The sequence below is a fragment of the Telopea speciosissima genome, chromosome 10 (assembly GCF_018873765.1).
Source record: "Telopea speciosissima isolate NSW1024214 ecotype Mountain lineage chromosome 10, Tspe_v1, whole genome shotgun sequence".
Taxonomy (NCBI): domain Eukaryota; kingdom Viridiplantae; phylum Streptophyta; class Magnoliopsida; order Proteales; family Proteaceae; genus Telopea; species Telopea speciosissima.
Genome location: NC_057925.1, coordinates 48341638 through 48359414, shown reverse-complemented (window position 1 = coordinate 48359414; position 17777 = coordinate 48341638). Strand labels below are relative to the sequence as shown.

The following is a 17777-nucleotide window of genomic DNA, read 5'->3' as shown; positions in this document are numbered from 1 at the left end:
CCTAGACACAGGAGCACTCATAATGATTGTTGTATCTTTTGAAAAATGGAAATGACTAGAGATATAGTAGTCATTTCACCCGTTTCTGTGTCTGGGCACAGGGGTGACGTGTTCTTTGTCACAATAAAATGATATGATTCATTTTCTCATAATATTCATAAAATCCTATTGAATATAATAGAATTTGAAAAATAATGGGGGTAAGATAATTCCGTAGACAAAGCATTTAATGCATGTTGTTTGGATAACCCAGCTCTGTTTGCCATCTTTCTTTGCCATCAAACAACAGAACCTTGGAGAGAAGTATTAATGGTGAACTAATTTGGTTCAGTACAGAGGAGTCTTGCCTACATGAAAAGAAAGAGGAGGTTGGAGGGCTGGTTTTAGTCAATCTCAATTCTCAATTAGGCAACTAACTTACTACACTCCAATTTAATTGAGTTTTGTGTAGACAGCAATTTCTAATTAGAATTTCATCCATTTTTACAGCCACTGCTTTACTGGAACACTTGAAGGGTCATATCTGTTGGGCAAATATCTTCTGTAAATCCCAACTTAGAGATCTTCTTCCGACTTCTCAGCTGAGATCGACATCCTTCTAGGCAACTCTTAAAGCATCTGCTTTTGCACCTAATTATATGGCTAAATGTTACAGTCCTTCTTCTTCCTCAGCTACATTCTTATCGTCCTCCTCATTAAAGCATGAGGAACCTATCTCCCGAAGGATAGTAATTCCAAAAAGGAGGAATATAACTCTCATATCTGGCAGCTATCCCAGTTTCCGTTCGAGAAAGCAATTTGAACTCAAATCCTCTAATGGGTACCCGTTAAACGCGATCTCTTTGCCAGATGGTGAGTTCTGGAATCCTCCACTGTGACTTTTCTTGTTTATCATCTACCTTTTGATCTCGTTCCATCCAGTTAGTCCAAATTCTTGATTTGCTGCACATTTATTTAACTCAGATTCATTTTCTGTTTTGTATTTTTTTACCTTCCTTGATTATTTTTCTACTGTTAAATATGAAATGGATTTGGAAGACTAGGTTTGTCTGGGAAGTCATCAACGGAAGGACCCGTTGAGAATCGAGTGAAAGATGATTCAATTTCCCTTTTGGAACCAGGAAATGCGAAGTCCACAGTCAGCATTACTGTTGTCGGAGCTTCAGGGGATCTTGCTAAAAAGAAGATCTTTCCTGCACTGTTTGCGCTATTTTATGAAGATTGCCTACCTGAGGTTTAAATTTACTGCTTCAATTTCTTGATTTAATAGAACCCACATGGGCTTTTCGCGTAGAAATAAGGTGATTCTGATTCAAAGACTTACTTACCCTCCAATTCGTCGCAGCATTTTACCATTTTTGGTTATGCCCGGAGTAAGATGAGTGATGAGGAGCTGAGGAACATGATCAGCAAAACTTTGACTTGCAGAATTGACAACAGGTGCTTGCCATCAGCTTAAACATTTAACAACATCTCGACCCTTTAGCTTCTCTCTCTTGGGAAAATCGTGTTGTAACCAAAGTTAATGAAAAAGAAATTGTATCTTTACTTTTCTGCCATTTAAGTATAACGAACTTCTATATTTTGTTATGTCTTGCTTTTATTTATTTCTGGTGGGATTTTCAGGGAAAATTGCAGTGACAAGATGGATCAGTTCTTGCAGAGATGCTTCTACCATTCTGGCCAATATAACTCTAAGGTCAATTTTTCAGAGTTAGACAAGAAACTAAAAGAGAAAGAGGTAATGCAATTAATGTCTTTATAGTTTCAGGACATTTTGATCCTTGTTGCTACTATTTTTTTGTCTTCTTCATTCACTTCGATAAGGATTTTACATTTGCACACGTTGCTATTATGGTTGAAAAACTCAATAGCATTCCTGCTTGAGCAGTTTCATGATGGAAGTTTTTCATAAAAATTCCTTACAACATGAATATGGATTAATTTAGTAAGACTTCTCAATAACTCATTCTTTCCATTTGCTATTTCAGTTACAATTAGAAATTAATAATGTATAACGGTTTAAGAAGAGAAAAGCATTCTCACTGACCTGCATTTGGTCTGCTCGTTGCACACTATTTCCCGCGAGTCAATCAATCCATCTATCGGGCCCTGAGCTTGTTGAGCTCTTCCTGTGTGGAATCTTGGTAGCGTACATCACATTGCATAATTATTGTGTTTCCCTCCTATTTATGCAACTCTTATAATTTTGCAGTTATTCCACTGCATCCCAAGGTTGTTTTCTCTCATACCAGTAATTAGGATAACTTGGGAGTGGGGGTGTTCTAAACTGGTGGAGTTTCACTTCTATATGAATGTTTTTCTCTGGTCTCCATCTATCCACCCTTACCTAAGCATTATGCTCCTCAAAATGAGGATTTGAAAGCTCTATTTAGAGGTTTTGCTTTAGGTTATTCACACCACCCTAGTGAAGTTCTGATATATCCTAAGCATTATGCGGGCTAACATTAGCCTACGAATTCAATAATACCATACATAATGTTCTTTTTTAAAAAAGATTTGGTACTCCACACTTCAAAATATTCAATAGTGTTAATATGTATATGGTGCCAGGTGGTCCTGCATCTTTTTTCTTTTTTTTTGGGGGGGGTTGTTCTTTTTTGTGTTTTCTTGTTTTCCTCTTCATCAAGTCTTCACTCTTCACAGCCACTAACCCTTCTCCCAAAAAAAACTATCATCCAGAAAGATAAAAAAAGTTCCTGCTTGGTAGAATTGGATGGTGCATGATACATGCGTCAAGTTGCGAGGAAAAGATGTTTCAGGTTTCTCTTTGAAAGAATAATTGCAGTTAGGTATAGCTGTAGATGCAGGTGCCATTGTCCTTGTTAGTAGCTCAAAATCCACCTGGAGTACGATGGGTAGGGGGGAACATAATCCTGTACTAGAAAATAGAGAAATTATCTAAAACCTTAGCACCTACTTTATCAGGCAAGATTAATGTGTTAATCACAGTTTTCAAGTCATTTCCAAGGCAGCACTGCTCAGACATGTCCAAGCGACCAGTCGCCTTATGTGTCTAGGTTCCCAGATTAGTTTTAGTAAAATGGGAAAGTAGGAGGGAAAAAAGAGAGGGGCCAAAGTGGGAAAAAGAGGAAGAGGAAGAAGAAAAGGTAAAGAAAGGAAAAAGAATATGAAAACATATCTAGAACTTAGGAATGGGGCGATTTTTCCTCATAAATGGCCTTGCTTTGGGCGCCTGAAAATTTCCATGGCTCACCTTGGCACAACTTTGGTGTTAGTTTCCTCAAGATTAGTCATAGGAGATCTAAATAACCTGATTTCTATTTAAATTGTGTCCTCCCTTTGCAAGACCATCTATCATGATGTTCCCTTGTCGAGATTTATTGTCTTCGGTACATCTTAGATATGAAAACCTCCTGAAGCAATATTGTATCAATCACTTTCCTCGTCAAGGTTTGCTGGTAATGTGGCAATTTCTAGAGAAGGTTACATTGTTGTCAAATTTAGTCCCTACTGAATAATATGTTTTCCTTGTATCAACTTGCAGGTCAGTTTGCTTTTGCTTTGTAGTTTTAAAAGGAAAAAAAGTTTCCTATTACTAAAATTGCTCATGTCAGATACCATCTCAGAGCTGAGAGGAGATTATTTATCCTCTTAAAAGACCGTGTTCATTTTAAGAAAGCTAAAAATCCATCAGACAACTTCCTCAATACAGTTGTTTCAACTTTCTACGTGTCCAAGTGACATTTAATTGATTTGGCCCTAATAGGCCAAGCATCACCAATATGGTGATAAAGTGGTGGAGTAAGGAATGAACCTCAGCAGTCAAAGAATCATGTATAAGATTTTGGTTCATTTGGAAGGAGGATGAAAAATAGCCTCAGAATGCTTGCCTAGAAAATCAAAATGCATTGGTGTAATAACCTTGAGACATAACCAAAATGCATTAGTTTAACACATATTGGCACATGTATTTGATGTGCTTGATGTGTGTAAAATAAATTAAGCATACCTAGTATGATAATAAACTAACTGAAACTGAAAATATTGAAAGGGTAAACAAACAATAGCTGAAAACAATTGACAATGGTAAACCAAGTTTTGTTCAAAAGAGAGTGTTTGACATGTAAGCTGACAGGGCCAAAGTTAAAAAATGTTGTGTACATGGAGCATCAAACTATGAAAATGTTATCATTACAATGCATGTTCAGTGTTGTATTATCTAATACATGTTCGAAAGACGAACTTCCTTCTCACATCCTGTTAGCAGTAATTAGCAGGATATCAACATTTGCAGTATCTGTGCTCATTTCACCCCCCTTTGTTTCTTATTTACATATTAGAGATTTGAAGCAATTGATGGAAATCATTGATACCTACTTGGTGAGCCTGAAACCTGCATCTGTCTTCTGATAATATCAAGTAACTATCCTAGGTTGGAAGACTTCCCAATAGGTTATTTTACTTATCAATACCTCCAAACATATTTGTGGACGTGGTGCGATGTGCTAGTCAACATGCTTCTTCAGCAAATGGGTGGACTAGAGTCATCGTTGAAAAGCCATTTGGTCGTGACTTGGAGTCATCTGGAGAGCTGACCAGATATTTGAAGCAATACCTCACTGAAGACCAGATTTTCAGGTATATTTTTGAAATTTGACATAGTGCTCTCTCAAATGAAACGGAAGTAAAATTTCTTTTGTCGATTTTTTTTATAGGATTGACCATTACTTGGGTAAAGAGCTCGTTGAGAACCTATCAGTGCTCCGTTTCTCCAATCTAGTTTTTGAGCCTTTATGGTCAAGGAACTACATCAGAAACGTGCAACTAATATTTTCTGAAGATTTTGGAACGGAGGGTCGAGGCGGGTTAGTTCTGAATAACCCCTGCTTATATTTTCTTTGAGGCAACTAGTACCTTATTGTGTCTTCTTGTTTACAGATACTTTGATAATTATGGGATCATACGGGATATAATGCAGAATCACCTCCTTCAAATATTGGCACTTTTTGCAATGGAGACACCTGTCAGCTTAGATGCAGAGGACATTAGAAATGAAAAGGTCTGGAAACTGTATATGTTTTTTTTTTTTTAAACTTTGTCCATAGAACTTTTTTTTCCCCATTTATCTGGATCATTTCCCATAGCTCTTCTGAGTTGTTACTTTCTCAGAGAACTGATTATATTGAATGTCTGCAATGCTTTGTTTCTGTTGAATTTTTGCTGGAAATTAACTTACTAGCACTCATTTTATTGGGGGATCTAACTTTTGGATTTTCTTTTTGTCCAATTGCTGATTTGCCTCTTTTTGTTACCCGTATCATGCCCCTCCCCCCACACAAAAAAAAAATTAAAAGCCCCTAGGATCAACATAAGGGGCACTTAGGCTTCCTCAACATAAAAGATATGCCTTACATGAAAGAAATTGTTTCTTTTTTTCAACATGGTCTTGCTTCAGGTTAAGGTTTTACGGTCAATGAGGCCACTGCAAATCGATGATCTAATCATAGGCCAATATAAGGGGCACATGGCAGGTGGAAAGTCTTATCCTGGATACACAGATGATCCTACTGTTCCAAATGACAGCCTCACTCCAACATTTGCTGCTGCTGCTCTATTTATTGATAATGCACGATGGGATGGGGTGCCTTTCTTGATGAAAGCAGGAAAGGCCCTCTATACTAAGGGGTAAGCGCCTTTTATTTTCATTTTAATTACTTGCTAAACATGCTCTTAAATTATGTCCTCATATTCTAGGGATCTGTATGATTGAATATCCAGAGCAGAGATCAGAGTGCAGTTTAGGCACGTCCCAGGCAACTTGTATAAGTGGAATTTTGGGACGGATTTAGATAAAGCTACGAACGAGCTTGTTCTTCGTGTTCAACCTGATGAAGCTATATATCTGAGGATCAACAACAAGGTCCCAGGGCTTGGCATGAGATTGGACCGCAGTGACCTTAATCTTCTTTACAAAGCAAGGTAGAAATTGATCCAAATATTTTGCCCTCCTTTCTTGAGTGATACAGATGGTAAATACAAATATAGAAAATCGGATCAAAATAATGCCCAGCATTGCTTAAATATTCAATTTTAGTAAACCTGTTGATAGGAAAGAGTGCTAATTGGTCACAGTTCTCAACTAAAAATTTGAGGGCATCCTTGAAGTTGGGAGCTTATTGAACTACCTCAAGGACAGTGTAAACTGGATGGCAAAGTAGAGATTGAACATCTTTATAAAGTTAATCTGACTTAGATTTTCTTTTGGGTTCTACTGGGAAGGTATCCAAAGGAAATACCAGATGCATATGAGAGGCTGCTATTAGATGCTATAGAAGGGGAACGTCGGCTGTTCATTAGAAGTGATGAGCTTGATGCTGCATGGGCACTTTTCACCCCTTTGCTGAAGGAGCTAGAGGAGAGGAAGATTGCACCAGAGCTCTACCCCTATGGTAGTAGAGGACCAGTCGGAGCACATTATCTTGCTGCAAAATATAATGTTCGATGGGGAGATCTTAGTGGTGAAGACTCATGATTTGTTGTTCTACTATAGATCAATACATGTGGGATGGCCTCCTCTTTGAAAAACTTGATGTTGTACATTTTTTGTTTTGCTTTGCTTATGAATATGTTGGGTGTGAAAGATGGCCTCTGATTGTAGAAATACAGAACCTCCCTAGTCATAGTTATGTCTAATTTTGTTTCCTTTCCTCATATGATGCATTAACATTAACTAATGGGAAAAGTCCCTCTGAGCAGGTAGCGTAGCCTACGTTTACTCACGATACTTGCTTCTGCACCCAGACACAGGAGCTTGTAAAAGTACTGCCTTGGCCCTATGAAATAAAAAATTGCATCTATGCTGATGCCCTACGTATGCTCTCATTGGCCCCTGTGCTGGTACATACGTTACACGACCAGACAGTGGTCTCTTGCCCTTTTTTTAGTAATTCTTTGAGGAGAGAAAAAAAATGAATAGAAATTAAACCAGAGAATCCCGATGACTTCTATTCCAATACAAAGCTTATATAGTGCATTTTATGGAAATTAAGGATCCACCTTAGGTTTAAAGAATTTCTACATAGGATTTTGGTTGATGGGCTTGCTAAGCATAATAGACTTGCAAAGTTTCTTCGTGTTGATTCTTTATGCCCTCTATAAATATGCACCTGAATCATCATGGCATCTATTTTTCTCATGTACTTTTTTGAGTATATTTTGATGGTTGGGCCAATGGGAATGCATGCATACGGAGTTCCTCCAAGCAAGGTTCATTTGTGCTTTATTTGAATCATTGATTCGGTCTTCTATTTTTTCTATCTCTAAATTTGTACCGTCTACTATCTATCTCTACTATTACTATGTATATTATTTGGTTACATAGTAATAGGTAAGTTTCCAAGATACTCACTTTTGCCCTCTGACACTATCAAATTTATTTATAAATGAGCATTTGATATGTCACTTTTCCCTGTTCCACATTTATCAAATTTATCGGATTGCTTGTTACTGATGTCTCTTATTGAGTATCAAGCATATTATTGACTAGGGATCAACCCATTCTTATATGTGATTGTTCTTTGAGGACGGTACTTGTAGTGGATGGCCTTTTGAAGTACTATAGAATTTCATTTTTTACCATGTTACTTTTAATTAAGGTGTTATAGGGCAGATGTTGGTGCCGAAAGCCAGAGGGATCTTGCAAGGATTGCAGCAGGTCATGGCAAAAGAATTTAAGAAAGTAGAGGTGTGGTTAAATAGTCCTGAGATACGCAAATGGTTAATGCAAGTATATCTTCTATCTAATGACTTATAACTTATAAGGATGACTTTATAGTTTTAGTAGCAAGTATAAGTTAGCACTTAAGGCCATGACAGATCAGCTAAATCAACTTGTTGAGGATGATGCATCTACAACTTTATTCTCACTTTTTATTTTGTTATCACACAAAAGGGGGAAAGAAAAAAGAACACTACCTGATCGCATGATTTGCGTGGCTCCTGCACCTAAATACATAAGTGCACGAAAATACCGCTCCGCCCCCCATGAAATAAAAAAAATGACATTTATGTCCATGCCTCTCTCTCTCTCTCTCTCTCTCTCTCTCTCTAAGTATGGAGCAGGGATTTGATTCTCCTCCAGCTGTGGCGGGAATTGGAGAGTCCAGCGTTCGAACCCCCCCCCCAAAAAAAAGGGGGGGGGGTTGGTCATTTACAGGTGGGGCCCAAGTGAGACCCACTTGTGAAATGACCAGCCCACCCTTGTTTTTGCTGGGTTGAACCCTCCAACTCCCGTCACGATTGGAGGAGATTCATTTTTCAATGAACACTCAACAATTCAACATGCATTATCATTTCATCCATCTCCATCTTTTACTCTATCCACTCTATGACTCCCCGATGGAAGAGAAAGATCTACCTATGCTCATAATGTACTTTGCTCAATATCTAAGGTTTAACCCCCTCACCTTTTGGGATTGATGTGTGGTTTGTGTGATTACACTTTCATCAAAAAAAAAACCCCACTCACCTTACGAAATCGCATACCAAATCCATCTCCATTCATACTCATCCAGTCACTCAACAGTGAGGGTAGTCGTCCATCATATCCCTCAGTTTTTCATTTAATTGTACTTGAATTTTAAGCTTCTTTCTTTAATGTATGTCATCATGCTGTCTGTGGAGTGAGTCCTCCTATGTCCCAACCCGTCCCTTCAGACTTCATCAAGATCACACACTCTCTTCTTTATTGCCATTACATAAAGTTTCTCCAACCAACATACTCTTTCAATCACTTCACCTAAATGCCTAAATCCCATCTCTCTCTCTCTCTCTCAAAATTTCCTTCTACACTACTGGAGTATTAATTTGCATTTTGCAGTAGCCACCACAATCCATGTACAACCCACATTACTATCCCTAGCTATCCCCTACTCCTATTCTCATGTTTGAACTTGAACCCTCCCCCCCCCCCCCCTTCCCCCTTCACACTAATTGTCATTTGTGAGTGTTGGGTATTAAAGACTTGTGACCCCTTAGCCGCTGGCTCAGGGGGTCTCAGGCTGTGAGCTTCCTACCTATAATGCTATAAACTTAAAAAGTGTCTGAACAGAGTATGTCTTTGAGTTGACTCGTCCAATTGCTTTTAACCAAAGAGTTAACTCTTATCTTTCATATGAAACTCAAACCATAGGAAATACTCTTTGATCTTGTTTTAAATTGGATTTCCACTGTTCTTTCCAAGTTATCATTGTAACTCCTTCCCTCTATATAATGAGAATAAACCCATCAGAAACCTCAAACCAAAGGTTATATATATTGACTTCAATTTCTTTTTAAAGTGACAGAGATTCCGTATATTTTGTAGAGAGAATCTAATTAGGGAGATATTCTTTCCTGTTCTTAATTGGATTTCCATTGTGAAACTTTTCCTGTTTGTATCTATCCAAGTTAATCTGAACTCTCTTGTATATCCCTCTCTATATAATGAGCTGAGCTAGAATAAACAAACCCACTAGAGGGAGAGAGTTCACTGTGGTTTCAGACGAGAGAGACAGACCAGAAAGAGTGAAAGAGAGAGTATGTTCTCTTTGTCCTTTTCTCCCTCATCTGCTCTCCTCTGTTTCAAAGCATTCTTCTTTGTTTCTTCAATTCAATGTTTCATTAAGACTTGCATTAATTTATTTGTGTTTTGGTTGACTGTCTTTGTAGGTGATCCAAGATGAGGACAATGAGTTTCAGATTTCTGCTCGCTTTCTTCTTCCTTCTGGGTATTGTAAAGTTTTTCCCACTTTCCAAATTTCCTTTAAATTCCTTTTGGTTTCTAAGTTCTTGGAATTACAAATCAGATGTTCTCATACTGTAGTAAGTATTTCTACCCAGATGACTAAGGATTCTTTACAAACCCATCAAAATTTTTGAAGTTTCCATAATATAGAGATTGGCAGCGATTGAGCTTTTTAGCAATCTCTCACTTCCCAGAGAGAGAGAGAGAGAGGGGGGGTCGACCGGCTTCTGAAACTGGGTTTCCACTTTTTAGAGTTTGTATATATATATATGGGAGAAAATTCTCTGTCCGGGAGTGTGGCCTATGCCAGCACTCCCATGAGTCTATCTCCCTTCTCTTAATTTGAAAAGACACCTCTGCCCCCTTGTTTTGAGGAGGAGAGAGAGGTAGACACATGGGAGTGCTGGCATAGGCCACACTCCCGGACAGAAAACTACTTCCCTCTATCTATATATATATATATATATATATATATATATATATATATATATAGTAGGAATGAATGTTTGGGAGATAGCTCAGATTCTGGTACAAGAATGGGGAAATTTTTTTGCTGCTATCTGGGTTGCAGAAATGTTCCTATTACCTGGACTTGCAGCCAAAGAAATGGAATAAGTCACTTCCCTTTTAGGTTCATAAATATCCTCCTAGGTTATAGTATTTTCTAAAAGACCTTTTTTGATTCAATTTCTTTGGTTGTCAACTGGGTACACATTCATGTAACCCGGGTAGCAGCAGAACTTCGTCCAAGAGTGGTTCTCTTACGGATCTGATTGCACAGATGGAATCAAACTATGGGACCCATCTCTATTGGATTCCTTTTATGCGGCTTTGGCTGTACGAAGCTACACTCAATGTTTGGTTGGGGTGCCACCAGTGTTTTAAGAATTGAGAATCAGATCGGTGAATTTTCCCTGATCAATTTTGATTTCTACCGATCCAACATGTTCGCTTCACATCCAAAAGCCCTAGAAATTCCTTGTTTTTAGTTTTGAGAATCGATTATAGAGTTCTTGAGCACCGATTTAGGCCGATTCCAATCCAATCGAAATCGCCGATGATCTATCAGATGGATTCGGAGAGGGATTCAGAGAAGTAGAGATTTCATTTCATTGGTCCTCCCCAATATGGGGCCAGGCCCACATGTGTTTCTTTTTCTACACTAAATTGTAGTTTGTAGTTGTTGTTGTAGTACTACTATATTTAATAATGGACTTTATTGGTGCTTCCCAGGGCTTTCTCACACTCATGTACCAGGAGTAGCATCTGAGGCAGTTGGGGGCGTGGGCGTCGCCATTAAAGCTTCCATTATTTCCAAAGAAGAAACTTGCACCAGCTGCCTTGGCCTTCGTAAACTGCTCCCTATCTCACTCTCACCAGTCCAAGGTAGGTTAACCCACTTTTCTCTCTCTCTCAGTTTATGGATTTGAGTTTAACGATGGTTTTGAAATTTTGACTAGGTGTGGAAGAAAAAGGAGGAGATGGGGTTGGAAATCAGACAATAGGGGTAAGGTGTTCGATGAAAGACCTAGATATATATCAAGGGCAAATGGACCCTCTACCGGGCGGAATTCCAACGTACACAGTTAAAATAATGAACGTGTGCCACACGGGTTGCTCCATCTCCAACATTCACCTCAGCTGTGGATGGTTCAGTTCTGCTCGTCTTATAAACCCTAAAGTGTTCCGGCGCCTCTCTTACAACGACTGCCTCGTCAACGATGGTAAACCCTTCGCCCACGGTCAAAGCCTTTCCTTCGTCTACGCCAATACCTTCGGTTACCCTCTTGCCGTCTCCTCCCTCACCTGTTGATCAACACCCTTCTCAAGATCAAGAAAGGAGACGAAGATGAAGCACTCATATCAACCACACATAGTACTACGTAACAGTAACTTACTATAAATAAAAAAGCAGAGAAAGCAATTTTGTGAGCCTGTGATTGTGGGGAAGGTTAACGATTTTATGAGTTTGTCTTACCTTTTTGTTATCAAAATTAGGAGAACAAGGTGTTCGAATAAATGTGTCTATTAAGTCATTAGTCCCACTGATCTATATTACAATAGGATGCTGGGCATGTCGTGTTTGCTACAGTCTCCTCTTCTAAAGCATTCATGGCGCAAACACGATTACCCAAATTCTTCTATTTTTAGAATAGGAATCCAATCTACTATGTACCTAGTGGTAAGATCTTATTGGATGAATTAATTAGGATTTCCTAAGTATGAGTTGGACTCGTATGAAGGTAATTACCCAAAAGTCTCACTTTTAAACAATCACAAAAATATTTACTAACAAATTCACTCCAAGTAAAGTGACAAAAATAATTGTTAAAGTTTCTCCACTTAATAATATCATATGATGAGCTTACGGGTATAGAATTTGAAGACCATCCAAAACCCTAGCTCGTCGAATGGCTATAAGAGAACCTTAACCATTGATCATGTAAATTTAAAAAAAGAAAATTTCAACTTTAGTTATTAAATAAATAATAATATTTTTAATTCATTTGTAAACTCTTTACAAAATTTTCAGTAGGATGAAAAATTTGATCCAATCACAATCGTATAATTCTCTCATGATTTTTTTTTTTTTTTTTGCTAGTTACCTTTCACGTATATTTAGGTTATGTTTGGTATGCATTCTTGGAATGCATTTTAGGTCAAATTTGCATTCTCAAACGATAAAAACAACTATTTTTATCATTCAAGAATTTGAAATCGGCCTAGAATAATGCACTCTAAGAATGCATATCAAACACAGCCTTAGTAATTATACATTGTTTGTGGACTTTTCCACTTCTTTAACAAATAATAAAGGGATGGAGTATTTCTACAACCACAATGAATGGGAATGGGAATCCATTCACGTAGGCTTCTCGATGGATGAGAAAAGGTATCAAAGGATATTTTGAGAATATACTAAAACCCTATAGGGTTTTGTGAACCCTAAGATGGTAGCTGAACTTTCACCATGCGGTAAAGGAAAACTTTATCCATGAAAAATTAAATCTTTATGATCACCAATGGAACTTTGTTGATTTACTAATAGAAAACATCTTTAAAGGTAGATCCTCGTAACTAGTACCAAATAAAGTGAGCAGTAGAACATCCCACTTCATTTTCTTCAAAAGATAATTATTTCTTATTGTTTTATTTTAGGACCGAGTTTTCCTTAAACTATGGTGAATGACCATCACTGCCTTTGAATGGGTTGCAGGGAACTGTGAAGGGTATTTCAAACCTCAAATTAATCGGGGAGGGGGAGAGTGATAATGATTCTAGATTAGTGGATGTTTCTTTCTTTTTTTTGGTCGAAAGTGAATTTATTGATTATGGTAGTCATGTGTACAACCTATGGCTTCAAACTCACAAAGTCAAGAGTGCCACGGAATAGAATGCGGCCACTTTGTACTACACATGATGGACAGTGTACAAGTTAAAGAGATAGAATGAAGCGAAGTCATATAATGGTTGATGTCTTGGAACATAGTCGACACTTCCGAAGGTGGCAACCTATTCGAATCAAGAAGTAGATCAACAGCCTCTTTACTATCAGATTCAATCTCAAGGTGAGTGTACCCTGACTCCAAAGCCTTGAGATCGCACACCTCATAGTGAGGCATTCTCCTTGGAGAGAGGAGTGTCGAAATGATACGACATAGAGAAGGCCTGAACGCTATGCCTTGTTTCCTTTGGGTGAAGTAAAACGTTCTCCTCATTTTATGCATTATGCCATCAACTTAAGGAGCCCATATCAGCTCCCCTTAAGTGACGGATAATTACTTTTCACATATGGCCTCATGACTACATGTATCATGTGCCCCTCTAAACTCTCTTAATGGCAATATAGAGGGTCATTTATATAAACAAAAGGACACATGTCATCACGAAACCAGACTTATAACAAAGCACACCCACAATCAACTTATTTGTATTGCTGGGTGGTTCTGTAACTCTCAGGTGATCTGAGATGGCGGGTTCTGTAACGACGACGACGAGATGCATCGATTACCATAGGTTTCGATCTCTGAGTTTTGGATTTCTTCTGGCCGCCTTCTTCCTCCTGGGTACTATCTCAACCTCACCAGTACCAGGTACGTTAGCCCATCTCTTCAGCTCTTATTAGTTAGAACTTAGAACAGCTTAATTCCTTCACTATTTTAAGGCATAAGCCCTTCCATTGGGCTTTCATTTATATTAGGGCCATTTAACCAAATGGGCTGGACTCCACTCTCCAGCCCTATATGAGAATGTGATATCGGATTCACAACTAATATAGTACACACACTTTCAAGAATCGGGATAGGATCGGCTGGATCCGGCTCATCGGATCTTTGTACGAAAAAAAAAACCCTAATTGTCAAGAATATATCGATTCTAAAGGCCAATCCACTGGATTGGACCAGCCGGATCGTTTTGGATCCCATTTCCATGTGTTTTAGTACCTAAACAGTAGTCATGGTTTCAAGAATCGGGATTGGATCAGAAATCGGCCTCTATCAAACTCATCTGATCCTTGTATGGAAAAACCCTAGATGCCAAAAATATAACGAGTCTAAGGTTGATCTAGATTCCAAACAGATCCAAGACGGTTACAATCATGGACCGGTTAATATTTGGTTTTAGGGGATTGTAGCAGATTGACTGAATCATCCGATCCCGATTGGAATCGACGGTCCCCAGTTCAAATTCTTGGCTGATCCCGTGTCAGTGGATTGGTAAAGACGAAGGGTGTAAAAATGTTTTAAAAAACAAACATTTTTTTTTAAATGAAACAGGGTAAATCTATTCTAGATCAATACCGGATCAGTATTGGCAACAACCGAACGAATACCGTATTCGATAGGTTTTGAATCCCTTGCATGGTTCAAGGAATCGGTATCGATTCGACAGTATCAGCCGATTCATTTCAATATTGATAGAGACCGATACAGGCCCATTACTAAAACCTTGAATTCCCTTGTTTGGAAATGATGATAAGGTATAGAAGGATGAGGAGATGGGGTTGAGAAGCGTGCAGGAGGGGCAAAGTGTTCGAGCGGAGACATGGTTATATCTCAAGGGCAAATACAACCTCAGCTGTGGATGGTTCAGCACTGCTCGTCTAACAACGAGTGCCTCGTCAACAACGGTGAACCAATCGCCTACGGTCAAAGCATCTCCTTCCAATACGACAATACCTTCCTTTACCCTCTTGCTGTCTCCTCCCTCACCTGTTGATGACCACCACCTTCTCATGATCAAGAAAAATAAATAAAAAACAGAGAAAGCAGTTGTAGTAGTGGTATCTTAAGGAGATAAGGTGTTCGAATAAATGACAACATGAACAAATTAAAGAGGATGCTGGGCTTTTAGTACTGCTCGTCGTTGTCTCTTCCATGAACCTTACTTTATTGATTGTACAAGAAATGCATGTTGTGTTCGCCACAGTTTCATATGCTTTCTATCTGATTCTGATGACCTCCTCAAAAGCATTCATGGCGTAAGCACGCAGACCCAATAACAGGTTTATCCCGCTACTTCACTGTGAGGTAAGAACAGGGGTGAGGTTTAATGTGCTATCTATCGGCACACCCAATCTGTAGGGAAATCCAATTAGTTCCATGATAATGACCTGCAATATTTTTTTCTCATGATCTCCTAAAAACAGATAAAGCATTTAACGTATTCCTCGTATCACCATTTGTGAATTGTTCTTAATGAAGATGTGATCTGCTTTCTACCTTGAGTGCAGATTCGTTAGTCCAATTTACTTGTAGCATTAAAGATGATGCCACCTATGGAAAGAATGGTTTATTTTACATTAAAAGAATCATGGTTGCGTTGCAGCAAAGCTCACACCAATGCCACTAAATTCAAAGGGATGGTAGGCGCATCGGGCGGTGCACAACACTTGAGAGGATAAAGATCTGTAGTTTTATGTGGTTGTGGTTTCATCTACAATCTCAACAAATATTGGCTACAATTGTTCGAGCGTATTATGATACCCAATGTTTTAAAATCCGAATTGGATCGGTTGAATTGGCAATCTAGATTCGAATGGAACATGATCAATATCAATTCCAGTCATTTAAGAGCGGTTGATTCTAAGGTTTTTGGGATTGAAATGCTAGCTTTCAGATCTGAGGGACTAATTCTAGGATTTTGGGGATTGTTTAGGTCGATTCTGTTCCAATCCAAATCGAAATTGGGAGGTACTAATTCGATACGATTCCTAGTTTAACATCATGGATACACCTCTCTAATAATGTTGAGAATAGTCTCACATTAGTTAAGTCTAGGAAATGTCTACAAGTTCTTGGGAAACGAGAAATGTTGGAATATAAAAATGAACAGAAAGTTTAAGATTAGAAATATAATATAATGAGCAGAAAGTATAAAACTTTTTTGATTAGTATGACAAGTAATATAACATCAAAATATCCTTGTAGATTTTTTTTTTTTTGGTAATGAAATATCCTTGTAGATTGAAGTACACCAATACACATCTTCTTCTGATATCCAAACAATAAATGGTAGAACTTTTTTTTTTTTTTTTTTGGTCTATCCTACTTAAGGGCCCATAGGCCAACTACAAGCTAAGGGGAAAGGCTAAGATAACTCAATAATCTACAACTACCAACCGGGAGGGAAGGGAGAGAGTGGTGCCTTTTTGGCACAATATGCAATCTAGGTGAGTCAATTCCTTGACCTCCTGGTGGACATGCACTCAAATTGCAAGTCACCAACCAATCGAGTTAGCGGTTGTTTGCATATACAGTAGAATTGAGTCTCAACAAGCGATGCTTTCCTTAAAGTTTTTATATGCCCCGATTTTGCAATCCAGGTTGATCATGCACTTATACCTCCAAGATAAAACAACTCTCAAATCACATATGTTGTAGTACCAAATGTGATTACGTAGAGAGTCTATTAGACTATATTCACTAACTCATTGAAGCTAATAGACTACGGTAGAAAAGAAAACATAAACTAATATTGCTTCCAAAAAATATTGAAGAAAAAGGAGGTCTACCAAATGTGATTACGTAGCGCCCATAAGGTTATTAAAAACATGAGCAAATAAAGATCTCAACTTGATCGCATGGTCTCTACACACGCGTCTGGGCCAATGGGTGAGCACGTCTGAGTACCTACCTAGGGGGTAGAAGCATCATCTCACAATGCCCTGTGAGAGGGCGTGGAAAACACCACCAAGGACAGATCTTTTTCCCTAAAAACATTAAAAAAAATCCAACAATAACCATCCCACCGGACCCACCCCGTCCATGGGTGTGGATTCCGTTGTTTATAAGGATAAAATTAGAAATGAATAAAAAATTGAATAACTTTGATTAAGCTTAATCTAGTTTAGATGTCTCAAACACAATTTATGAAATATCGGATACCTAAGCTACAATTTTTCAAAACGTTAGATACCCTAATTAGGTGTATTTTGTTTTTTTTTTTGTAGAAGGTGTATTTTGGTTTTTTGATGGGATAACTAAGTGTCATTTACCCAAATAAAAATAATAATAATGAGACCCCAAAAGAATTGAAGGAAGGCGAATATTCTTGTTGTGATCCTCGTACCAAAGATTCTTAAATGAGACAAAAACACAATTTTGAGATCTGGGTTTTGTTAATTCACTTGGAACACGGTGGAAACCCAAGTCCAAACCTGCCCAAAACAAAGGGCCCGGCTTGCACTTGGGTCTAACCCATTTGATCCAATGAGATTTATTACCGAAAAAAATAAATTTGAGATTGAAACCTTTCATGAAAAAATAAAAATGAGACTGACCGCAAGCGAAAGGTCCATGAACCAGGTTGTGTAGTTGCCTTGGGTCCACATTGTTAGGCATCATTGAATTCTAAATGGTTGCTTTGGAATCAATGTTACAGATATCGGTATCTGTAGTTGTACCGATATCGATATGATACGAATCAACTTGTATTGAGGGTAAATTAAAAAATAAACCATTGTTTTAGTCATATCGGTATTGTATCGATATAAAATATTAACAAT

The 17777-nt window shown here is 38.2% G+C and overlaps 1 protein-coding gene and 1 long non-coding RNA gene across 2 annotated transcripts in view; one reads left to right on the top strand and one right to left on the bottom strand.

Annotated features, from left to right (window-relative positions):
* The first annotated feature begins 609 nt into the window (after positions 1-609).
* LOC122644132 (glucose-6-phosphate 1-dehydrogenase, chloroplastic-like) lies at positions 610-6722 on the top strand. The gene is made up of 10 exons (XM_043837741.1): positions 610-852; positions 1044-1234; positions 1346-1440; positions 1627-1741; positions 4418-4623; positions 4701-4850; positions 4924-5044; positions 5441-5670; positions 5764-5964; positions 6265-6722. The coding sequence occupies exons 1-10, from the start codon at positions 639-641 to the stop codon at positions 6515-6517; spliced, it is 1776 nt and encodes a 591-aa protein (XP_043693676.1). The 5' UTR covers positions 610-638; the 3' UTR covers positions 6518-6722.
* Positions 4883-17777, bottom strand: part of LOC122644141 — an 18960-nt gene continuing 6065 nt past the window's right edge. Inside the window, exon 3 of the long non-coding RNA XR_006330240.1 lies at positions 4883-5078. This is a non-coding gene — a long non-coding RNA (uncharacterized LOC122644141). The remainder of the gene's footprint in view (positions 5079-17777) is intronic.

Coding starts and splice junctions, on each gene's coding strand:
- LOC122644132 (XM_043837741.1), top strand. CDS start 639: ATGGCTAAATGTTACAGTCCTTCTTCTTCCTCAGCTACATTCTTATCG. Junction 853..1,043: donor CGCGATCTCTTTGCCAGATG/GTGAGTTCTGGA, acceptor TTGGAAGACTAG/GTTTGTCTGGGAAGTCATCA. Junction 5,965..6,264: donor AATCTTCTTTACAAAGCAAG/GTAGAAATTGAT, acceptor TCTACTGGGAAG/GTATCCAAAGGAAATACCAG.